This window comes from Leguminivora glycinivorella, chromosome 1, assembly GCF_023078275.1.
Source record: "Leguminivora glycinivorella isolate SPB_JAAS2020 chromosome 1, LegGlyc_1.1, whole genome shotgun sequence".
Lineage (NCBI taxonomy): Eukaryota > Metazoa > Arthropoda > Insecta > Lepidoptera > Tortricidae > Leguminivora > Leguminivora glycinivorella.
Window position 1 is genome coordinate 3,041,566 of NC_062971.1, and position 27,229 is coordinate 3,068,794.

A 27,229-nucleotide genomic window follows, 5' to 3' on the forward strand; every position below is an offset into this window, starting at 1 on the left:
AATTTTCAAATGGTCGTTATGATCATAATGTCTTCTTTGTATGAAAAATCTTGGTAGTGCTACTCTATAACCACCCCAGCTCCTCCACGCCCACGAAACCCACAATATGTTTTGTTGTTTCCCCTGTTTCCAGTTTTTAACCCCCGACGTAAAAACGAAGGGGTGTTATAAGTTTGACGTGTCTGTCTGTCTGTCTGTCTGTCTGTCTGTCTGTCTGTCTGTCTGTCTGTCTGTCTGTCTGTCTGTCTGTCTGTCTGTCTGTCTGTCTGTCTGTCTGTTTGTCTGTGTGTGTGTCTGTCTGTGGCATCGTAGCTCCCGAACGGATGAACCGATTTCGATTTAGTTTTTTTTATTTGAAAGCTGTGTTAGTCGGGAGTGTTCTTAGCCATGTTTCATGAAAATCGGTCCACTAGGTCGCGGTCGGGGGTTTTTTCAAAATTTTAATTTTGTGGTTAGGTTATTATGTACGCTCTGCACAGAGGGCACGCTTTGCTCGCTTTTTTCCTCATACATACATATGCCACCAGGGCCACCAGGTAGGTATAACTGCCATCTGCGATTATGCACAACTTGCACAAGGTATACCATTCAAGGTATAGGTACTTTTTCCCGATATAGGCAGTTCAGTAAGCAAGGGTTCAAAGGATTAACTGATCTATAATATATGTAGTTAGCCCAAGCGTTCGACTCACCCTTGGCAATGGAAACGCCACATGCAGTTGTCTAATACGTCGAACTGTACTCATACACCGTTAGGCGGTAAAATATGACGGGAACATAAATCCAGCCGCTCCGGAACGGCCGAGTTTGAAGGTTAATGCGTGTGGAAATGAGACATCTACTCGCTTTATCAGGCCTTGGGGCTGTCGTTCGTTCGGTCTGGCGTGACTGCATGGAACATAATTGTCGCTATTGGCACAGATAATGTAGTCATCCTCCATATCCTTTTAGGATCATAAAGTAAACCTATCTATCGAATCGGGCTTTAAACAACTCGGTGATAGTAGAAGTAGATAGTACGCTAAGCCATGGGTGATGCTGCTGGTTAATGGCTCGAGAATAGGCCCCTGACTAATAAGCCGTATTTTCATGAATCTATACATTCTGACAAAGTTGTGAGACACAAACTATTGACGCAGTTTTAGCCTATACATACTTATATAATTTACAGACATAAATATATTACTTATACTTATACGTATTCTTTCAGACTGGATCTAAATAAACGAGAGTTATTTTCTAAAACCATCGTCATCATTATTTTCTAAGATCTCATCATTGTAAAATCGCAGAATATTAAGCTATTTTTCGCATATAAAGCCGGATCACGGGATTCCATAATTTGTTCGACAAATCGCATCTTTATCGAAAGCGTAAGTGTGAAATACGACAGGGTGATTCACTACCGATTACACGGGATTTTCATCGCCGTTCGTTGTGGTGTGGGCGTCATGGTATCGAAATAAAATCGGATGTATCGATATATTTCGGTCGGCTTCTTGAAAATACATTTTATGTACTTTTGATACAACTTTCCAATCTTTTACATTTTTTCGGTTATTTTCTGTGGGTTGTTGAGTCTTTTTTACAAAACTCTCTAAAGGTAGCTGAGGTTTAAAATAATGCTCGCGCAGTCTATGATATAAAAATCACTCCCAACTCTCCTTAATTACCTTTGTTGACTATTTTTCGATATTGCATTCACCCAGCACCCGTTCCGTGTGGCGCAAGTGAACTAAAAGTAAGTATAATGAAGAAACAAGCATTACTTCATCACTAATCACATACATTTTCTTATTAGAAAATTGTACAAATACTTGAGTGAACCCCGCCAAACATAAATTGTCAGTTTACTGCATGAAAGATCAAAATAACTCGCAAACATGCCACAGCCGTCACAGGCAGCCGTGTCCTCATACTTAAACCGACCATACATTCAATATTATCTAATAATTACTATATTATTACACAACTAAATTAAGTAGGTACGGAAAGGAAAAGTAGGAAGTTTTAAAGTAAAATCTATGGCCAAATGCAAATGAGATACTTCGAGAGGTAAAAGCCAACTCCTCTAAGTTCCCTCTTTACCGGGAGAGACACTTAATTTGTATCGTTTAGTAAAGGGAAACACAAGTAGCCACTAAGCACTCATTGTGACAGCTATAATGCGGTACAAATATGTACAAATGTGTACAATGGCAGTGTTTCGGTGTCCACCGCGGATTTATTGTGCTACACCAGCCAGGGCCGGCTTAGGGGCATCGAAATAAACTTATAAAGTCCTGAAAATCCTGAAATGTTTCAAAGCAAAAATCCCCCCTTCGCAAGGTAACTCGATTCGAAACCTTATGAAGCAACTAATAATAAATATTGGAGACACCTTACACAGATCAACTTAGTCCCAAACTAATCAAAGCTTATACAGTTATACAGTCAGCTGCAGAGAAAAGTAGACCCCCTTGCATAAAAATTTGTATGCAGGGGGGTCTACTTTTCTCTGCAGCTGACTGTACTATGGGTGCTAAGCGACGATATATATACATACCTACCTACTTAAATAGATAAATACATACTTATATACATAGAAAACATCCATGACTATGTAACAAATATCTGTGTTTATCACAAATAAATGCCCTTACCGCGGCTTAGCAGGCAGGGTCACTACCGACTGAGCCAGACCGGTCGTCGAACTTTTGTTTCATAAACCTAAAAATAGGTCTGAAAGGCTTTTATTTGGTGAAAAAATTGATCATGACGCAATAAACAGAATACAATTTTTTTTATAAATGCCCAATTTCACAAAACCTTTTTTTGTTAAATCTAATCAAATGTAAAAATACAAAACATTCACGGCACAGCCGTCTCTGACATGATAAGAGTGAGGAAAATTTCTGCAGGCGTAGCACACTAGTTGGATAAACTTTATCGCATTGGGGCGTCCGGGACAAATACTGCAATAAGGACGGCCTGACGTTATAGCATTTATCACGCGACCGCAACAGCCTGAACGTAAAACGTCGTATATACCTCAAATCTGAAACTTGTCATACATTTTTGTCTCTGGACTCTGCTAGTCTAATCTAGGGTATGCAAACCGGTTAACCGGTTAACCGAAAAACCGGTTAACCGAGACATTTTGGCCTCGGTTACAAACCGGTTTTTATAGTCTCTAACCGGTTAATAACCGAAACTATATTTATTTCTCAAAATTTGTTAAATTAGGCATAAAAAGGGTCAAAAATACGTAATTATTTAATGTTTTGTAGTAATAAACATTTATTTATTACTTTTCATTGACAACATTATTTTCTGTAATGATTTTATTTTAAAAATTAATCCCAAGTCCACTCAAATATACATTTTATACAGTAGAGTCCGGTTAGTATATTACGACTCCGCATAGACCTAACGTCCAACCTCTTACAACGACGTAAGCACAGGTATTTATTTGGTTTTCATATGTGATAGTATGAAAGTACATCCGTTTATTACGACTCCGATTTTAACGACCAGCCGCTTTTTACGACACATTTTACACAAAATCCGTCCGTCAAGTCCGGTTGCAACGACGAGCGACAACGTTTTTAGTTTTACCATGTAGTAAATTAAGGAAACAAAGCTACTTCCGCCCGAGCACGGCCCCCTGTCTTGCCTACAACAAGTTTAGTAGCAAGATTACATTATGGCCATGTAACTTTTTGGAGCATTGGTTTTAAAATTTTAACAATTTGTTCGCCTCGGGTCTAATCTTATAAGCTAAATAGAACCCAATTTTTATTTTTCGATTGCGTATAAACTAGCTTTACTTACAAATGATGAGCAAGCACGCATACTAAAATTACTTTTTCTAACTAAACAAGTCACAATAAAATAAGGTGTGATGTATATATGCATCATATATTTGATGGCCCGTGGCTCGATATGTAGCTATCCACAATCACATTTATTGCTGAATTATTATTCATTATTTATTACTATTTAATAAACGATTAAATAAATTAAATAATATAATAATTTATTATTTATTATTAAAGGATTAAGATGAAATGGCGGAAAAGTGTAAAAAACAGGATGATGGCGATTTTTAGTATGTGATTTAGGCTGTTTTTTTCTAAGTTAGTAATTAGTTTATGTTTAAACATTTATCATAGGGGTTTCACAAATAGTGTACCTTTTTAATAGTAGTCATTTTTTTTTTAATAAAACTTACCAATAACGATATATTTATATAAATAAGATTTGGCCTATTTAACTTCTAACACTGATTTAGTATAAAAATAGGTCTTAAATATTTTTTTAATTTTTTTTCCCAGAGTTAGAAACCATTGTCTATCACATATATTAATATCTCGTTAAAAGAAAAATTCATGCATTTAAGGGTTAATACTATGATAATAATACCCTGTAAATACACCTATTGATTGAAATGTTTTAGTAATAGTGATGTGTAGATATTACTTTTATTTAAAAGAATTGAAATTCGTTTTGTACGACATCCGGTTAGTACGACGTAATATCAGCGGTCCCTTGAGCGTCGTTGTAACCGGAGTCTACTGTATATTTCAAACTATATTTTTTAAAAGAAAGGTAAAATGGAGATCTTGGTTTTCTTACAAATGGAGATCTTGGTCTTCTTCAATTGTTTGCTAGTGGCTCTGGGAGCTGTAGACCTTCGCGACATGCCTAGAAAACGCAAAACTGACAAATCACAGTCAAACCACTCAAGCCCTTTTTTAGCAATTTCCGCATTTTACAAAATTTCCAAAAACTGGATAAAAATGATCTTCATCGTACAAGTAATACCTGCTACGATATCATCAACATCAGAATTCTTAAATGTAATGGTAATTATTGCGTAGTACGGCCATTTACTAAAAAATCTCATAACCGGTTATAACCGGTTAACCGGTTTTGAAAGAAAAGGTTCGGCTATTAACCGGTTTTTTAAATTAACCGGTTTTTGCATACCCTAGTCTAATCCGCCTCTGTAGCAGTGCGCTTCCCACAAATCTATCACGGTGTCAGGCGGCGCCGGCGCTCACACCGGCGTACTTAATGTGCTTATGCTAATTCCATATCGCACTATTATATCATATGATATGTTTGACCACTTGTCCCTTATTTTCCAAGAGTAGCATGTTAGCAGTTACATTCCTCTGTTAAATGATCATTTAACTGCTAGCACTTTCAAAAGATCGTGAAACCATTTCAATTTATCGTGTTCCATGTTTAATGCCTAAAGTTCCATGTGTTCCATGCTTCATCGATAATAAGGAGTAAGGTACAGCGGGGCAAAACTCGACTGCGGGGAAAATGTAACTGGTCCATTTTTTCCATGTTTTACAATGTTTGCATTATTAAATAGAGTGTCCCCCGGTTATATATGGTAGGCGTGTTCAGTGGATACATGTAGAACTCAACATCATACTGTAATAATGGAAAAAATGGATCAGTTACAATTATCCCCCAGTCGAGATTTGCCCTATACCTTATAAGGACTCATTTCTGTTGGAAATTTAGATGAAACATTATTATCGAATTGCATTCTAAGCTGGATCATTTTTAAAAGCCACATTTTTTTACATTCAGCATTGTATTTAGATCCTAAGTATAGCCATCTAAGGCTGAAGTCGCGCATGTTCTTTAAAAAACGCCGTAAAAATATGCGCCTCTTAACTAAAAGCTTAAAAAACAGTAAAGATATGTACAGACATCGGATTCCGTGGGGCGAAACTTCTTGACTCATTTATCGATACTAGTTCTATATACTAGTGACCGCCCCCAACATTGTGTGTTTTTTGTAACTATTGTTCTGAAGACCAGTATGAAATTCATTCATAGCGTCTAAAATAAATAGCGTCGAAATAAAATGTGACGAGTAAACTTTTAAAAACGTTTTCAAAAAAAGAAGAAGAAAATTGAGTTCTTATTTTATTATATATATTTTTTTTTTTATACTACGTCGGTGGCAAACAAGCATACGGTCCGGTGCGGTGGAAAGCGGTTACTGTAACCTATGGACGCCTGCAACTCAAACAGTGTCACATGCGCATACTCTTTAAAAAAAATAAAATTTATAAGCAAACCTTTGTGTGATCACTAGTATTTAGAACTAGTATCGATAAATGAGTTTATCGATATAGGAAGTCCCTAGCTGTCAAGAAGTTTCGCCCCACGGAATCCGATGTCTGGATATGTATATCGAAATTCATCATCAAACTAATAAATTATTCAAAAACCAGCTTCCTTACCGTTTCTAAGAAATCGTGGAACGTGATTATAGTTTTTAATGAACGTTATTTATGCTCATACAAGTGTATAAACGCGGTAACTGGCGATAAAAGATAAGTTATGCGTTTGCAATGACGTTTGTAACCGCCGTTTAACTAGTAGACGTAAGAGAGCTTTTACATTAGCTTTCGGGGCTTATGGTGTAACTACATCAGCCCCTCCCTTGCCTTGTCGCGCGCGAGTCCATACTTGAAGTCCCGCTTGATGTAAGGACTCGCGCGCGACACGACAAGTTGTGCTAAAGGGTCAGTTCGCAACAATTTGCATTATCTTAGGCCCACTTGCACCAACCACTTAACTCGGGGTTAGTGGGTTGTCATCTGTCAAATTCCATATACGGGTAAACACACCATTTTCGTTGGTGCAAGTGGCCCTTAGCTACATAGTCTACATATTCGTATTAAAATATATGTGATTTTGTTCTGTAGCGGCATTTACAATCAAAGAAAGAAGTCTGTCTTGCTTGCAGAATAGGCTTAGTTTCCTATAGTAGTCAAATCAGCTTCTTTTTATGGACTGTCAAAACGATTTGCGAATATAGAATTACTATGAAATACTGAATTCATTTACTTTATATCTTTCTCTTTGACTTATTAAATAGAAATTATGTTTAAACATAACTACTGTCCATATTTTTCGTCTAATTAGGTGGTCCTTTATTTAGTGAACTGCATAAAATATTTTAAGTATATGTAGGAAACTAGCCTATTGCAGATGTCACATTGACCTTAGGTAGGTATTACCTATAGTAGGTACTAAATAAAAATACGCATTTTGTTTCTTTAGATGCCTAGTCCTTAGATGCCTAGTCCGTAGATGCGAAAGGCCTCTTACATTTAGAGGTCTGGTATGGTAATGTTTATTTGATGAGTTTAGAACTGTATTGTGGTAATAAAGTAATTAAAACTTATTACTCGCTACGCTGTAAATATTTGTAATTACGGGTAATATTCTGCAGAAAATACGTATTTAATGAATCAAGCCAAGACTTGATGTCTTAATTGATTTGATAATATTACGAACGTTTGTATTGAATGTCAGAGTTATGAAACATCCGATGCTTTTATTTCCCTCATCATCATCATCATCATTTTAGCCGTTATCACCCACTGCTGAGCATAGGCTTCCCTTCGGGTACGCCACTTATCCCGGTCGAAGCCTAGTCTCATCCGGAGGTGCCCACAGTTTTTTGCCACGCTCTTAGTGCGAAAAATATACAGAGTACTACCAATAATAATCGAGCCAATAAAACTTAATGATCTGCAGACCGCAAATCTGCAGTGTTTTAGCGATTGAGAAATAGGTACTAGTCTTCGAAAATTTTGTGTAACCGACAAAAATATGAAAAAAAAAATTATAATTAAATAATCACAAATGCACAAATGTGCAAATTTCGCATTTTCGGAAAATATCCGAAGCGACAGCAAACGAACAAATGAAATACGATCAAACTAAGTTTAATTAATTCGCTTAGGTATCACTTACTATTTTATGTAGCATTCCACGATACGAGCTGATTTATAAAACATAAATAAGTATCTAATATTGGTTTTTATTGAGAAACGCATCCGCTTACTTTTCATTTGCATCTGGTATGTGCGATATAACTGATTTATAATACGTCGAAATGCGTTAAAAATGTCAACTCTATTAATAAACTTTATTAATTCGTTAATTAAATGTCTATAACTGATTCATGCTTTCACAATTTACATAATAACTCCGCTAGAACCTCTGAAAATACCTCGATTTCTGGAGAAACGCATGCTTATCTTATCTAAATGATGGCAAAGGCCTGGGGCCTTAACAAAATATTTCCAAAAATCGTTAACCTTCTCGGGAAACCCCATTTTTCCCAAAAGTGCTTTAACAATTTGAATCACATAAGCCAACTATGCTATTATTACATTCGCTGATGTGCCAGAAATGTTTGACGAGACCTAATAGAATCATCATAGACCTGCGACAGTCTTCGTGACATCCGGTTTTCATCAGCTGTTGATTATGCAACGAGTCATTAAGTCCATTGGTGACCAAACAAAAACGACTAAAATAGAGCACCTACTTGAACTTCCGTATGTTCCCTGCGGCGCTCATTTGGCGTAATGGGGTTCCGTGACAAAAGTTTCTCTAGCCTAGTAAAGGATGACCCAGACCAATTTTTTCAATTTTGAATTTGGAACTTTCAATATTTAATTTTAGTATAATTTGTACTTGTTCAAGTACGCCGGGACACTTACAAAAAGTGCGAAAATGACGCACCGACGAAATGGGCAATATCACGCGACCGTGCTGTTACCGCTGACTGTTATCAGTATATCCTAATATATTTATCCTAACTTATGCCGGCTATGGCAAAGCTATGTCGTCAGACAGTTTTTTAGGGTTCCGTAGTCAACTAGGAACCCTTATAGTTTCGCCATGTCTGTCTGTCCGTCCGTCCGTCCGTCCGTCCGTCCGTCCGTCCGTCCGTCCGTCCGCGGATAATCTCAGTAACCGTTAGCACTAGAAAGCTGAAATTTAGTACCAATATGTATATCAATCACGCCAACAAAGTGCAAAAATAAAAAATTGAAAAAATTGTTTTATTAGGGTACCCCCCCTACATGTAAAGTGGGGGCTGATATTTTTTTTTATTCCAACCCCAACGTGTGATATATTGTTGGATAGGTATTTAAAAATGAATAAGGGTTTACTAAGATCGTTTTTTGATAATATTTATATGTTCGGAAATAATCGCTCCTAAAGGAAAAAAAAGTGCGTCCCCCCCCTCTAACTTTTGAACCATAAGTTTAAAAAATATGACAAAAATCACAAAAGTAGAACTTTATAAAGACTTTCTAGGAAAATTGTTTTGAACTTGATAGGTTCAGTAGTTTTTGAGAAAAATACGGAAAACTACGGAACCCTACAATGAGCGTGGCCCGACACGCTCTTGGCCGGTTTTATTAAATGGGCTGCGACCTGTAAAATAGCTAGAAATGTAGGCACAACCAGCATTTTTTCCGTTGCAACTCTTGCAGAATATTTGTGCCCTTCTAATTGACTGGCTTTACGGTTTACTAAAGCAGACAAACCGCTAATAAATAAATGGTCTCTTTCCATCATAGGTACCAATATGTCAAATGTGAATGTATGTAATATAAATACGGAGGTTAGTATATTCATGAACAGTTTAGCTTGGCATTGGCACTTTCCTTCGCAACCGTTTATTTCGAGCAACACGGAACCATTCGCGCTTTGGTCACGTTCTGCGGTGTCGCGTTACTAAAGTGACAAGTGACCAAGTTCGGGTCATCTGTCCGTGCGTCCGTCTGAAACAGCCACAGCGGTGGTAATTTGACACAACTTAGTGTAGGTATTGATAGATATAAAAATATTAAAAATACTCAGACAAATAGAGAAGTTTCTATTCATCCGACTCTTTTCGTTAGCAGCACTTTCATTTACCAAATAAACTTCATGAATACATATTTTCATTATGTTCTCAATTCTGATCTCTACATAAATTTATTATCTTTTAGATTTAGCACATATTTTTTAAATCGTCTATTATTAGATTTTTTATAATTTATTCGTAATTAAAAAAGTTAAAATATCTATGCCTCGCTATAACAATTTATACTTTAGCAAGGCGAGAAAAGCAATTATCACACTAATCCAAATATAATGTGATTTAGATAAACACTGTCAACTCCGACACAACAGACCAACGCAAACATGTCAAGTCAATAAAAGCCAATACAGGGTTGACGGCGTCTCAAAGGCCAGCCCTAACTTTAAAATTAAAAGAAATACGTCCTTTATCACCCTCGTAAATCAGGGTTGTGTAATAAAATGGCAGCAGAACCGCATTGTCCTCTACTTAATAGCCGTTTTGTCACAAATATGCCGATAAATTACCGGCGAGTGCCACCCCTAAAAGGAGTTATAAATCTCCGAAACCTTGAGGTGTAGGGGTCAAATTTGTTTTTTGGGTGAGATACAAATGTGCTTTGAATGCGCTAGTGAAATAAATGTATCTCTCCCCTGTTACGACAAGCGCTTGAATTATTGGTGTGACTAAACCAATAATGTTTCTTAAATTAAATAATTACTTACTGTAGCAATTTTCAAAGAAGTTATTACAGTACCCGGCGATAATGGCTGAACATCGGTTTTTTGTCTTCGTAGAGCGTTCTCTGTTTCTTGCTTATGTGACGTTGATTGTCCCTTTCCGAAGACCGATGTGCATTCTTTATCGCCGTTTACTGTACGTACTTTTGTATTTTAATGTTTTTGTGGCAATTTAACAGTACTGTTTGTTTATGCATTATTACAAACTTAAACTATTTTTTTTCTCCACAGCCCGACGAGCTGGCGAAATCGGTGAAACTGACATCTCGAGAGCGGCGCTTCATCAAGTTCGCCTCAGTCGAATACAACGGCCAGCTGTACATGACGCCGCAGGACTTCCTCGAGTCCGTGGTGGAACAGGAGCCTAGACGTAAGTCCCTTATATGAGCAGTCTCGGTGGAATCGGTAAAACTCACGTCTCGAGAGCGACGCTTCATCAAGTTCGCCTCAGTCGAGTACAACGGCCAGCTGTACATGACGCCGCAGGACTTCCTCGAGTCCGTGGTGGAACAGGAGCCTAGACGTAAGTCCCTTATACTCGTACGAGCAGTCTCGGTGGAATCGGTGAAACTCACGTCTCGAGAGCGACGCTTCATCAAGTTCGCCTCAGTCGAGTACAACGGCCAGCTGTACATGACGCCGCAGGACTTCCTCGAGTCCGTGGTGGAACAGGAGCCTAGACGTAAGTCCCTTATACTCGTACGAGCAGTCTCGGTGGAATCGGTGAAACTCACGTCTCGAGAGCGACGTTTCCTCAAGTTCGCCTTGGTCGAATACAACGGCCAGCTGTACATGACGCCCCAGGACTTCCTCGAGTTCGCGGTGGAACAGGAGCCTAGACGTAAGTCCCTTGTACGAGCAGTCTCGGTGGAATCGGTGAAACTCACGTCTCGAGAGCGACGCTTCATCAAGTTCGCCTTGGTCGAGTACAACGGCCAGCTGTACATGACGCCCCAGGACTTCCTCGAGTCCGTGGTGGAACAGGAGCCTAGACGTAAGTCCCTTGTACGAGCAGTCTCGGTGGAATCGGTGAAACTCACGTCTCGAGAGCGGCGCTGAATAAGTTCGAGATAATCGAGTACAATATAATAATAGACAACTGTACATGACGCGTCAGGACTTCCTCGAGTCCGTGGTGCAACAGGAGCCTAGACGTAAGTATTAGTAAGGTCTCTGAGTAGGTCTACGGACTGATCACATGGCGCTTGACCAAGTTCAGCGTCGGGTTAGTATGGCCAGCAGTACATATGACCTCAGGACTGCTTGATTCTATGGTGGATTAGAAGCCTAGACAGCAGTATACTCAACCATCAATAGAATGGTTTCCAGTTCCACTCAACTTCGTCTAGTGATGGATACAAGGACAGTATGACGCATCAGGACTACCGAGTCTGTATAGTAGCACTGGAACCTAGGCGTCAATCGCGTTTACATTTTGCGTGATTTCACACATCAATAGGTCTAGAGGTCTACCTACAGGTATTCACTGCCCGATTATATTATAGTGCTCCCACACTGGCTGTTATAAATGTCATATAACACTGTTTGACAAGGACAGCGTAATGTCAATACTATCGCGCCGTCCCTGTCACACAATGTTAGCTATAACAGCCGGTCTTGGAGCACCATTATAGTTGAGACCCCTATAGTATAAGCGAATACTCTCGTCCGCAGAGCCCACTTCTTTCTTGCTCAGGGCTACCCCTATGGTTACATTTCTACAAGTGACCTCTGTATAAAAGAGTAATTTTTTCATTGCAGCCCGACTGAAGCGGCGAATCCTAACGACCAAAGAGATAGAACAGCTGAGGGACAGCACGCCGGCCCTGAAGAAGGGCTCCCCACAAATGTTCCGCAACCAACGGGACCGGGGTAAGACATCCTGGGTGTCATTTTCTCACTTAATGGTCTCATTGGTTGATTGTCTGTGTTTTTACGAAATAAGTCATATTTTATTGTATTCTATATACAATTGTACATATGTAGAATATAATTTAAAGTTTTAACTTTAAATTGACCATCAATGGTTGTCTTTGCTTTTCATAAGGTTTATCGATAGTCAGAGACTAGTGATGGATATATGTGTGTACAAAATGGTATTTATTAAACAAAAGGACAACATTTAATAACTTCATGCTACAATATAACTTTACACAGCAGATAAGTGAACCTACTCGTATAACTCAGACTAGTTCAACGTGCCTAGATCTCATTTTCACGAACTTTCCTTCAGAAAACGTAAAAACCACAGTACAAAATTTAGGATTTTCGGACCACAAAGGAACTGATATATGTATACAAATAGAACCAATAAAATACCACACAACATGGACGGTAAATAAAAGGCTATATAACACCGAAAATATCAACTCATTTAAGTTACAACTTCAAAAAATTGACTGGGAAAACATTCTATTAAAACATCAGAATCTAAACTATAACTATAACATTTTTAATGAAACTCTAAAAAGTATCTTAGACAGCTGTATACCAATAAAAAAAGTAAAAATATCAACAAAACCGCGAAAAAAGTGGCTCACAAAAGGCATAAAAATATCATGTAAAAACAAAAGACTAAACCGAATCCTCGCTACATACAATAAAAATCCTATACTCACAGAACATTATAAATTATATGAAAAAACATTAAAAAAAGTAATTTCGAAGTCAAAAAAAAATCAATACATATTATTAGGGACTGCACCAACAAAAATGAAAAAATATATAATCATAATATAGAATTGTCAATCCATAATAAACTAACGTCGGATCCCAATCAGGTTGCAAACGCGTTCAACAGTTTTTACGTATCGGTTGGGAATGGTGGCGGGGATACAGGCACGGCCTTGCCGCGCGGCCGGCCTGTTCTCAACCCTACTACTAATACCATGTACCTACGTCCAGTGGACCTAAAAGAAGTAAATAACATAATAAAATCTCTAAAAAATAAGCATAGCTTCGGAGTCGACGAATTACCACCAGCTTTGATTAAAAAATGCGCCGATGAGCTCACAATACCTTACTACCTACTCATCAACCAATCGTTCTCTGAGGGAATATTCCCGGATCTTCTAAAGACTGCCCTAATAAAACCTATATACAAAAAGAAGGGCGACCGAACAAACCCCAGTAATTATCGGCCATTTCACTACTTACAACATCATCAAAGATATTTGAAATAGCTATTTGCAAACGTCTTTACTCTTTCTGTGAAAAATATAGGATTTTTGATGAAAATCAAAACGGATTTCGGAAAAATCGTTCGACCACTTTAGCCGCATATACATATATGCAGCAAGTATTGGACATACTTAATAGTAAACAATACGCCATTGGAATCTTATTAGATATGTCTAAGGCCTACGACAAAGTCCAATATCAAATACTTTTAAATAAATTATACGGGATTGGCGTAAGAGGAATAACCCACAAATGGTTTACCTCTTATCTAAAAAATCGTAAACAATACGTGGAACTACAAAGTGTCGATCACAAAACCGGGTATATAAATTACGTCAGATCCGATGTACAACACGTACAGAATTCCATTCCTCAAGGAAGTGTCCTTGGATGCATATTATTTTTGATCTATATAAACGATCTCCCAAAAATAATAAATCAAACTTGTGTACTATTCGCTGACGATATTTCCGTGCTTACACCATGTCTAAACGATCAAAATCTTCACGAAAATCTCAACAACATATTAACAGATATTACGCACTGGATGAACGACCATAATTTAGAAATCAATTTTGCAAAGACTAAGTTAATGCAATTTAGGCCATACCAAAAAACCCCTTTAGAAATAGAATTCTCGTACAACACCATAAAACTAGAATGCGTTGATACTTTTACACTTCTCGGTTTGGACATAGATTCAAACATAAATTGGAAAGCGCACGTAAAGAAAATAGCAACCAAAATGTCAAAATTTACGTATGCATTAAGGGTACTTAAAAAAACCACTGATTTAAAATCTGCCCTCGCAGCTTATTATGCGTATGCGTATTCGTGGCTAAAATATTCTATTATCCTATGGGGAAATAGTACGGATATAAACGATTTATTCATTCTCCAAAAAACTTGTATAAGAATATTAGCGAACATTAAATTTCCCGATAGCTGCCACCCTCATTTCATAAATATGAAAATCTTAACCCTAACTTCAATCTATATCTTTGAGCTCTGTAAGTTTGTACGAAAATACCCCGAATTATTCAAAAAAATCGGTGACCAGCCTAGACGATACGAATCGAGATATAAAAATAACCTCGTACAAACAACAAACTCAAAACTAAAACTGCATAGCACAAGCCCACAAAATATGGCAATTAAAGTGTATAACCAGTTACCGAATGACATGAAAGATATCCAATCGAATAAAATATTTAACAAAACCCTGAAACAATATTTAATCGAAAAATGTTATTACAGCTTACAAGACTTTTTTAACGATAATGAATAAACAAAGTAAAAAAAAAAAAAAAACATTATTGAAAGCCTATACCCCTACTTACTATAATTACTATGAAGTACCTAGTCATAGCCGAAACAGTTTCATTTGTTTACCCTTATTTGTTGGCGCACCGTCATGACGTGAAAAAGATTGTACCTAACAAATTGTATAAGCGAAATACTTCCTACCTACCTACATTAATTATTGCTGCGCCCCGCAGGGCTTCATGTGTCATTTGTGTACCTACCTATACTTTTAAGTACTTGTAAAACCTGTAATGTACATGTGAATTGCAATAAATAAATACAATACAATACAATACAATACAAATAGCTATGAACTACATGTGCTATTTAATAACTATTACAAACTATTAACGTTTCCCAGAGCCGGCATCCGGTTTCCAGATAGCCTTCAACATGTTCGACACGGACGGCAACCAAAGAGTAGATAAGAATGAATTTCTAGTCGTGAGTACCTTTCTATAAACATTACTACTACTACAGTTATATGTATGATATTTATAATATTACTACAGTTATATGTTTGATATTTATAAGTCACCAGCACAATGTTATACGGATACAGCTTAGGCCCACTTGCACCAACCACTTAACTAGGGGTTAGTGGGCTGTCAACTGTCAAATTCCATATAAAATGATGGGTTAACCCTCCATTTTCGTTGGTGCAAGTGGCCCTTAGTGTACTAAATAATTGGTAGTTAAATCTATTTCGTTTCTTATTGGTACAAAAAACTTTAAAAGGTCAGTCACAGGTTCCGTTTACTATTATGTTACTTGTACAGATTTGAATCTAAGTATCTGAAAAATATTGGTACCTATATTCGTTTGCCAGTACATAATTATATCTATTCATTTAGGTACCCAACAGCAATATACTGATGGTCATTTAGGAAACTCAAAGTAGTCTTACCTGAGTAGTAGTCTACATGAGTAGTCTTACGGATCGTGGTTTTTAATTTACTTTATTATCAAGGAGTCTTATTAAGGAGTGGTCAAAATTCTGGGACAATTTAAGACGACCACGCATCTTGGCAGGCATGCGGTAGCTATGTATTGCAGCCCCCGTAGTCGCACCCCTGTATATTTGATCCTCTTTGCACAGAATATTTCAGTTTTACCTTTTTTATCCAGCCACCTGTATTTATATAATTAAGTCATGCCCAATTTAACCCTATACCCATATTTTATATCTGCCTATAAGGGTCGGTTGCACCAAACCGTCTGTCACCGTTAAAGCCTTCATTAAATTTTACTTATTGTATGGGAAGTTCCATAGACGTCTGCTGCGTGACGATGATGTCTGTCAAATGTCTGGTTGATGCAACTGGCCCTAACTTGGAAATGGTATTACAAATTAATAAACATTTTAAACCCTGGGTTATGGAAATATTTGAGGGATCGAATTATCCGGTGTGTGAGATTTTCAAGTGCATATATGATGATGTGTATTTTTATTTATTTCGATGACATGAGTAAGATGAGACGAGTCGTGAAATATATGGGTCTTAAGTCATATATTCGTGTGCATCAGAATGACTGACCAAAGTGGCAGATCGATGTTGGAGTACCATCAGCATTTACTACCTATTTGCTACTATTTACTACCTATATTGACATATTTGCTACCTAAGTTAGAAAAAATATTTTCCAAAAATAATGTGGGCAGTCATTCTGACGTCAGGATGACTGCCCAAACTGAGTATGTCGGGGTTGGACCCCCTAATTTGCAACAATGTATATACTATGATTTACTACCTACACATATATTTTTTTCAGATTTTTTAGGTAAAAAATAACGATTTTATGAGCAAAGTATTATTTTTAGAGATTTCTTCCATAAAGTGGGCAGTCATTCTGACGTCAGGATGACTGCCCAAACTGAGTATGTCGAGGTTGGGCCCCTAATTTGCAACAATGTATGTACTATGATTTACTACCTATTTGCTACCTGCACATATATTTTTTTCGGATTTTTTAGGCTAAGAATAACGATTTTATAAGCAAAATAGTTTTTTTTGTAGAAATATGTTTCATAAAGTGGGCAGTCGTTCATACTTCAAGTTGGGCCCCCTAATTTGCAACATTCTATGTCCTATGATTTACTACCTTTGCTACCTACATATAATATCTATATATTTTCATTTTATTTTTTTATAAATAAAATCTGAAAACATACATAATATTATGTAGGTAGGCAAATGGGGCCTTGGGGTCTATATTTATTTCATTTTATTCAATTTTTCATATTTAAAAAAATCTGAAAACATACATATATTATGTAAGTAGGTAAATGGGTAGCTATCATAGGACCTAGAATGTTGCAAATTAGGGGGTCCATCTTGAAGTATGAATGACTACCCACTTTATGCAACACATTTCTACAAAAAAACTATTTTGCTTATAAAATCGTTAATCTTGGCCTAAAAAATCCGAAAAAAATATATGTGCAGGTAGCAAATAGGTAGTAAATCATAGTACATACATTGTTGCAAATTAGGGGGTCCAACCTCGACATACTCAGTTTGGGCAGTCATCTTGACGTCAGAATGACTGCCCACTTTATGGAAGAAATCTCTAAAAATAATACTTTGCTCATAAAATCGTTATTTTTATTTACCTAAAAAATCTGAAAAAAATATATGCGTAGGTAGCAAATAGGTAGTAAATCATAGTATATACATTGGTTCAAATTAGGGGGTCCAACCCCGACATACTCAGTTTGGGCAGTCATCCTGACGTCAGAATGACTGCCCACATTATTTTTGGAAAATCTTTTTTTTAACTTAGGTAGCAAATATGTCAATATAGGTAGTAAATAGTAGCAAATAGGTAGTAAATGCTGATGGTACTCCAACATCGATCTGCCACTTTGGTCAGTCATTCTGATGCACACATATATTCTACGACTATTTTTTCCATGGAAAATCTCATACCTACATATGTACCTATCTAAATCGGCGCGGAAGATATTTTTCGTGGTTTTTATACACTAGGTAACTGGACTCTATAACTAAATCTAAGTTGTCTCTTTGTTTATCTTACCTATGCCTATTTTTGAAACACTTTCCTTCTTGTAGTCACCATTAGCACCAAAATTTGCCACTTTTCTTTTTATTATAAGTAGTATATGCTAGTATAGTATTATATTTATTTATATATTTCTTAGCATGTTCTGTTGCTAAACATTAGATCCAGCGGTTGCTCGGGGGCTCGTTCAGGGAGCGAAAGAACCTGGACGCGAAGAGCAAGGAAGCTGTGAGTTTTGTGGACGCTTCGGCTGTGCCGCTCGGTTTAGCACTTTCATTGTATAGTGATTTAAAATCCATTGCTGGTGCTTTGGGAGAAAGACATTGCTAGTATACGGTCAGTTAGGCCGTAAGTAGGACGAATCAACTTTTTAACTGACAGTTTTGGGTGTCTTTGGCGTTACTCAAAATAGGGTAAACTTGCCTTAATCGTACCTGTTCCTAAAACGTACCTTATCAAGTTCTCGTAGAGTGATACTGCAGTGGCGACGCGAGTGCTAAAAATAAGAACTAGTACTAGTCCGTCATGGTACGTTACACGAGTGTCAATACTGTCAATTCCACGCCACTGATCCGTCTTAAATTATTCAAAAAATAAGCATCTCTGGAGTTACCAAGGCACTGAACTTCTAATGGACAAGGTTTCAGTTTATTGGGTTTTAAAGTAAAGGCCTTGAATGTTTGGAAGTGAAAATTATAAAATCCATCATTTTATGGTGAAATTTTACAACAAAGTTTGAAATCTGAGGACAGATTTGAGGCGGTCACAAAGTTGATTCGCCTAGGTAGCAAAATTATTCCAATACACAAATATACCAAATACAGAAAGACCAATTGGTACCTACTACTTAAATTTGAAAGATATGTAGGTATTCTAGTTAGCTCCGTTTAGTCGTACCAATGTAATAGAAGGATGTATAAGTGGTATTTTAGCAGCTTATCAGGTCGTGCTTTTCGTTGGCTTTAGCAATTAAGCATCCTTTCGATACACTACACGACTATTTGTATACCTACCAAATTAATTGCTGACTTTTGCTTTTAGGTCATGTTAAAGCATTTACAGTGAACGTGACAGAGTCAAGACCAATACATTAAAACACTTCGCAGAGTTTGGTCAATAAATTGCAATAATTGCCTAAGTATACATGAAATTGATGCACAGTAACATCTGTGTAAGCCTACTCTCTGAGTCTTTCGTAGTTTGTGTTGTATTTTTGGTCCACGAGTAACTTAGATAGGCAGTGGATTTTTTAGACTGAAGGCGATTTCAAATTAAATATGAATAATTAAACATAAAAATTGTACCTACAACTAAAGTGCTAAACAATTATATGTTTTGTATATGAGAAGGAATTTATGACTCTTAATTTGATACATAGAAAATCTTTTTGGCATAACTTGTATACTAAGTTTACATAGCTTAGTAAAATCTAAATTTTTATTTAGGTAACACTTAACAATTGGCATAATAATTTTCGTTTACTGTAAATAACCCGAAGAGCGGCACAGAGCACCAAAAAAATAACACATTATTATTTAAAATTCTAAATTGTGACGAAATTGTTTTAATAAAAAAATTAATATGCTTTGTATATATGTTTATTAATATGTACTTTATTTATAACTATGTTAGCTGCTAACGTTAGTCTCATCCAGTGCGCTCAAGAACAAGGTGGAGGAAAAAACGGCCGCAAAGCCTTCGACAGTAAGTCCAAGTTGCAGTGGCAACAACGATTGATTTCTTGTGACGTCATTTAATTGGGTTTCTCTCAAATTCTGTAGTTTGTGCGTTGGCTTATGATATGTGTGACGAGTCTCTGTGAAATTAGAAAAAAAATACAAAAATGGTTGAAATTCATTGTAATAATATTTTAGTTAAGAGATTAGTACCAGTAGGTATAATTTTGTAGGATATAGGTACACAAGGTTTGTGTTGCTGGCAGTGAATGTGTTAAAAGTCTGTTTACGTTGATAAATTATGTTATGTTATGTAATAAACAGTCAAGAACGGTCAAATAAAGTGTCATTTCTGAGAATATAATTATTACAATAAATTTCAATAAAATATCTACTTTTTGTGTTTTATGTCTGTCAGTGTATACCTATCCACGAAAATTTCACAGTAGTCTTGTATTGGTCAATAAATTGACATTTTTTTCCTCCTTGTGATTAAAACTAGGTTCTTCTAGTGTTAGCTAGGTCTTAATAGCCTGACTGGATCGTCCCCTCCACGTTTTCTCGATGAGGTTTGAATGATACTTCTATCTGAACTTGATATTTATTCGTTGGTTTACAATTAAAATTGATCAAGTAACAAAAATTCGTATCGCAGTTAAAATTGATACCCACTGCGATACGAGGTTTTCTGGAATAACAATTATACTCTTATGATTGTTATTCCACCGACACACCGACGGCACATTTTGCCACACTCTAAATTTGATCTTAATATTAACACTTTCGCAAGCAAGAACCCGCCTGGTGGGCACTCGTGAACTTTGCTCAGATTCCGGAGAACCCGCGAGGCGGGTTCTCGCCATACAAGCAGGCGATTATAAATAACGACGTACGGTTTCTGACGTAGTGCGCTATTTTTTGTCTGGTAGTGAATGCACCAAGTTCCATTTGAAGTAAACATGGAGAGGTGTCATGGCAAAGCGATAATATTCATTAAGTATGGTTCATTATGGGTCATTGACAATCACTTGAGATATGTGTTAACTAAAATACCTAATACGAAAGGAAAAGTTACTGAAACTCGGTGCCTTGACAAACTATAACGTGCTTGCACCGCATGTACCATATAACTTTTTGGTTCAGTTTAGAGTGTAGCTCGATGTGCCGATATCATATTACTTTGCTGTTTACTAACGAATATTTTTCAATGCTACCTATATTTTTAGGAATCTTGACGATTGCATGGAGTTATGTGATCTGATATTTTGCCCTATATTTAATAATCATTTTAACATCTCACATTGTGTAACTTCTTAGTTCTGATATGGATATACATAAAATAACGTTTCTCTATTTAAACTTTAAAATGTGCATGTTTTAACTAAACAACACATCTAATGAAGTACCTACTAAGTAATGTATTGTGTTGACTTATAGTATTTTATGCAACTGGTGGTTAAAAGAGGTCAAAAAAGGTGAGTGGCGTGGGTAACAATTTGAGGCGAAGCCGAAAATTGTTAATAAAGACGCCACGAGCATTTTTTGACTCAGTTAAACACCGTTGCATACAATACTTTTTCTACGACCAAGCACTTATTTTGAAAGAAAATTATAAATTCAACAAATACCTACTTTCAGTCATCTTAGTTATCTAGGTGGACCGTCTACCATTTTGAATATGCAGTTTGAGTGCAAACATGAAAATAAAACTGTCTATGGTATGGTTCTTTGAAGCCTGGCCACTAAGACGAATCGAGCCGAGTTGAATCGAGTTCTATACATTTGAATGCGATTCGACGCGTCGCCAATGAACGCAGCAGAAAACGAAGGAGTCTCGACTCTGCGAATTGGTTTGTTAAGTTGGTAGCAATGTATTTACTAAACTGTAAAACAGCTATATCGTGCGACTGCTACTAAATGTTTTCAGGGTATAGACTAGATAGACTTGTCCTGACATCTTTTATGTAGGGTTTTAAAGTTCTATGCACGACCTTGTAACTCACGAATAACAGTACGGGAGTAGAAAAAATATTTTTTAAATCGCTCTGCTAATTATATCTCCTTGTTTTAACAAATTTTATGTCGTTTGTCTTAATTAATCTAATCGTACTACTTTACTTTAAATTAACATTGTAATACAGTACTAAATAAAATTAAACATTGTATTGTAAATATCTTAATGTCTCATAACAATGTTTCCTCATTTAGATAATACTTAATTTAAATTATTAATTAAAAACAAAAACATACGACGGTATGCAGGTATAAACTTAATGTTTGTTTTGTGATATCGTGTCTGTGACGTCCAGAGTGTTGAGGTTGTAAAATGTCACCACGATTTCCTGTCACCTGTTCATTAAAGTATGGAAGCTAATCACGAAGAATTTCGTACAGTGAACCGCCATTTCCAAAATCTATTGCACTCACATTCTAATGCTGCTTCGCTCGCGCAAAATGCAACGAATGTTACAAGCGGTAAATATCACTTACCGCTTGCAACATGCGCAGGGCACCAATATAATTTTGCGCGTACGATATAGACGGTCAAGTAAATGTTGTCACTATAAAAATGTAGGGCTCAGCGGCCCAATTGTGATCATAAAACGCATACCTTCCTAAACCTTGACGTTGGCGGAATCATCAAGCCATAACACTTAAAAATTGATTTAAAATGTAGGAACGAAGTTTTAATTCCCATACAAAAATTTAATTAGAAAAATATAAATTCGCGCCTCTTTTAGTGCCAAAATTTTGTTGACCGTCTATAGATATTCCGGCGGGTCACTGTACTGAATTCAGTGTTCTTCAGCGTCCTAACTTTAGGTGTTTATTCTTGACTCTTAACGGACAAATGTTTGTAGATGGAGAAAATCTTCAGCTTCGCATGGCGCGGCAAGCGCGGGATAGAGAGCCAAGATGGTGGCGACGCCGACAAGCCGCAAGACTCGTACGTCAACGACGAGCAAGGGTTGCAGCGGCGACACAACGTCGACACGCTGCTGCAGGTGAGACACGTGTCCGACACTCACATAAAACACGAATGGGTAACAACGTATAGGGGCTGCGGAGGTGGCACAGTGTTGATACTCTACTTCAGGTCAGTGACACGAGCACAGAGACAATATGGCGATGACTAGGTCTTGTCCAGTGGCATATCCTACCGACTGCGCCAATTAATAGGTATACGGCGATTTAAAGATATTCCATGGGAATAATTCACATATTTATATCGTATTTATTTATTAATATTTGGCTATACTATAGGTAACATGTTTAAACATACATTTGTTTCGCAGGTCCATTTCTTCGGGAAAAAGGGCACTAGCGACCTGAAGTTCGACGGCTTCAAGCAGTTCATGGAGAACTTGCAGACTGAAGTGCTGGAGCTCGAGTTCCAAGAATTCGCTAAAGGTAATAAATATCTGCTATATTGTTTACAGTTATTATGAAGTCTCAACCAATCCTGACATATCCGAGGAAATACTGAGATACCTATTTGTATCACTTTCATTTTCAGGTCACGAAACAATATCCGAAGTGGACTTCGCAAAGATCCTCCTCCGCTACACATACCTCGATACAGACGAATACGACATGTACTTAGACCGTCTTCTAGACCGCATGAAACTCGAACGGGGCATCACCTTCCCGGAGTTCAAGACTTTCTGCCAGTTCCTAAATAATTTAGATGACTTTACCATTGCTATGAGGATGTATACGCTGGCTGACCATCCTATCTCCAAAGGTGAGGTTATTTTGTAAATTGTAGGTACTTAGACCGTCTTCGACGAGGCATCACCTTCCCGGAAGACTTTCTGTCAGTTCCTCAACAATTTAGATGATTTCACTATCGCTATGAGGATGAGGACCATCCTATCTTTGAAAGTGAGGTTGTATTTTAATATAATTTGTACTTAGACAGTCTTCTAGACCGCATGAAGCTCGAACGGGGCATCGCCTTCCCGGAGTTGAAGACTTTCTGCCAGTTCCTGAATAATTTAAATAATTTTACTATTGCTATGAGGGTGTATGCGCTGGCTGACCATCCTATTTCGAAAGATGAGGTTATGTGATTAGGACGTGGCTTCTGAACCACGTGAAGCATGTGCCATCTCATCATCTTCAAGAAGGTTAAGAACTGCGAACAATGTAAACGAACGACTCCACAACCTTTATTCAAAAGTGTATAAGTTCCATTTCATCCCGAATTTCAAACCCTTCCCTATTTTCACATCAATTTACATGATTTACCGTTACTATCAGTGGAGAAGGAGGCTGGCGCAAGTGGACTAGGCTGGAAGGATTTGGAATTAGTCGCCCAGGGTCGTGAAAAGTGGAAAATTCTTTCAAGATCCCTATGTGTCACTAGGGAGTGAGGGATAACAGGATCACATCATCATCATCACACACGTCTACTTTGGAGTGATGGACACATCTGGATAAAATTATTAGAGTCACTCCTTGTCTTTAAGAATCCGCTTTAGTTATTTCTATTTCTTCCTATTGCAGATGAGTTCCACCGCGCCGTAAAAATCTGCACGGGCATCTCCCAGTCGGAGCACCTCGTGACCACCGTGTTCGCTATCTTCGACGCGGATGGTGATGGCCTGCTCAGCTACAAGGAGTTCATCGCCATCATGAAGGACCGCCTGCACCGCGGGTTCAAGGTAGGATCATCCATCCGTATTACCTACGAGTTGAACCGAGTAGCAAAGATCTGCACGGGCATCTCCCAGTCGGAGCACCTCGCGGCCACCCCGTTCGCCATCTTCGATGTCGACGGCGATGGCCTGCTCAGCTACAACGAGTTCCAAGGAGGACCGCCTGCATCGAGGGTTTGAACCCTTACCTTGAGGTAACAGATAATCGTGTTAACAATTGACCGCGTGTCAAGTCTTGTCCATTTGATCTCTTCTCAAGCCATGCTCTGTAGGAATGCTAGAAGTAGTGATGTGCATGCAAGTTGCGGAAACTTTCCAAAAAATCTTAAATTAAATTTATGAAATGGAAAGTTTGCATCCATACAATTGTCCATACAAAGTATGGAAAGTTTCCAAAGTTTTCCTATGTGAAAATTTCAGAATTTTGGAAATTTGGCACATCAGTAGCTAAAAGTGTAAACCTCTTTCTGACAGCTAAATTTAACTCATGTTCAACACTAAGGCTTCTTTGTCAAACTACATTATGGGGTTCTTCATAAAATATACAGGGTGAAATAAAAAAGGACCGTTCAAACTTTGTACCTATAGTGATTTTGAGGTCTTATTGAACTATTCAAATATTATAGTTCATATTTCACCGTGTATTCAGTGGATAAAAAAGAGCTTTTGAAAGCTACACAAAATTTTTAATATCAGAAGTGATCTAGATTCGTAATAGGATTGTCAAATGAAAGTGTCTTATTATCTTTTTCCAGTCGTATGCCAAGAACGAGGGCTGGGAGGCGTTCAAGACCTGCGTCAAGCAAGAAATGAAGAGCTCCGTTTAGCCGTATTACAACAATATAGCTCAATTATTGCCATACCTATGCCTTTAAATCTCCTACAATTTGGTCAACTAATAGATCTCAACTAATTAAAATTTCTTAATAACTGTAGAACGGCTTTCCTTGTAATTTTTTAATATAAAAAAAAATTGAAATTTGAATCTTTGAAAAATAAGATCATCGCAAAAAAACTAATTATGAAACTAGTTATTGGACCCGTGTATTTCTAACTTGTTTTTTAGGGATCTACAAAAATTCATCCTTTTACTCGTTACATGATTTTGATTAATTATTACTTATTAGAAAAATGTTATAAAAGAATTGAATAATAAAGGCATTTATTTTCCTGTAAAATACTTCTTGTAAATACAAAATATTTTAAACTCTTTTTTCAGTACAGATGGCCGTTTTTTTACGCACTAGTTCGAGAAGTGGTTCATTATATGCCAGGTCGAAACTTCGGAGGCTCATCTGTACTGAAAAACGTCGTACGATACACGTGCGAAAAGGAAATTCGTAACTCGTGTCGATTTAAAACACTCCCTTCGGTCGTGTTTTAATCTATCGCCACTCGTTTCGAACTTCCTTTTTTACGCACTTGTATCGTAATGTACTATTATCAAGGGGTCACGTAATTATACTTTTTGTAATCATTTAACAAATAAGTGGTTGTCATTAACAGTGAGATTTGTTTAAACGATAATTTATTCATTGTTTTAAATAATTTATACTCGTTTATAACTGTGACTTAACAATGGAGTATGACTCCGGTAGCAATGGCAATTTAATCAAATTTCATTACGATGTAACGTCGCCATCAGGTATAAAGGAACGGCGAAGCTGCTCAAAAATATTTGAACATATTCTCCTGTGTCTCGATAATAAACGTGTGTTCAGAAGTTTATGAGCGCCTCGGCCGCTTCGATATATCTGATGGGGACCGTCCTCGACAAAATATATATTGTTATTATAAATGCCTATCGTTTACCCGGTGCAGATTAAATTGCCATTTGTAGAATACACTTACTTTACTTTTGACTTTAAACCTAAATAATTTATTTTCTTTCCCTAAGTGCGTTTTCACATTATCCGATCCGATATCGGATGTAGGACTGATATCCCATACACTGAAGCCGCCATCATTGATTTTTGCCTTTGAAGTCCTTCCGACATCCGATATCGGATCGGATAATATGAAAACGCGCTAATACATATAAAGGCCCATTTAAATAAGCTATAAAACGTGGGAGAAACTCGCATCATCCCAGTGGGCCTTAATTATTTATACGAAAATACGCAATACGCTTGACTAACGCACAAATACTGTATATATGTAAAGCTACGAAAAGCTTGAAGCTAATAGAAAATCTTAATCACACAAATTAACTAAAGACACACGGGTCACGGGTCGATTCGCAAGATTTGGCACATTGTGGAATTTTTGCATTTCACTTTCCGAACAAACTATTAAAATATGCATGTGTGTGAAAGTTTAACCAATACAATGGAAGATTTTGATAGTTAAGACTGTATATCGATTAAAGACATATATATGTAACTCGGTATAGACAGATAAATTCTAAGAAAAAAACGTACCTCAAAACCACAATGAAAAAGGTACGGTACTGGCCAAGATGGCGTTACACCTTTGGGGAACGTTCGGCTAGATGGCGCTAATAAAAATATTTGACATTTTAACACATATCAAGGAATATGGGCCAAATTGTCAAAACTGAGGTTTAAAAGTTTTAAGCCTGTGTCGAGAGATGGCAGTTTATGCAATGTCGCTACACATTTTACTTTGACAGTGACTCTCTATAATAGGTACTCGATCCTCTTTGATATCGATACAGGTGTCACTCAAACAATCAAAGTTTGGTTCATTCCATTCATGCCAGCTCTCATGAATCGACCTCAAAACAAGCTTTTCGTCATTTTATATTCTACAGAATATACAATAGGTGTACACACCTACCTATTTATACACTTCCGTGTTTGTCATTAACTAATTATTACTTGATGCCTATTTGATATCATTACATTATGAGTGTGACTTTACTTCCTAAAATTGACAACATACAACAGCATGTTGACTTCATATATTAGGTGATACATTAAATGTAAATTCTAAATAAAAATGTATCTACCT

The 27,229-nt window shown here is 37.1% G+C and overlaps 1 protein-coding gene across 1 annotated transcript; it reads left to right on the plus strand.

Annotated features, from left to right (window-relative positions):
* The first annotated feature begins 561 nt into the window (after positions 1-561).
* LOC125233156 (calcium uptake protein 3, mitochondrial) lies at positions 562-25,468 on the plus strand. The gene is made up of 11 exons (XM_048139046.1): positions 562-579; positions 10,642-10,780; positions 12,172-12,326; positions 12,476-12,479; positions 15,257-15,339; positions 18,082-18,147; positions 22,457-22,600; positions 22,892-23,006; positions 23,113-23,340; positions 24,105-24,262; positions 25,012-25,468. Exons 1-11 carry the CDS (start codon positions 562-564, stop codon positions 25,081-25,083), a joined length of 1,182 nt encoding a protein of 393 aa, XP_047995003.1. The 3' UTR covers positions 25,084-25,468.
* The last annotated feature ends 1,761 nt before the right edge of the window (positions 25,469-27,229 follow it).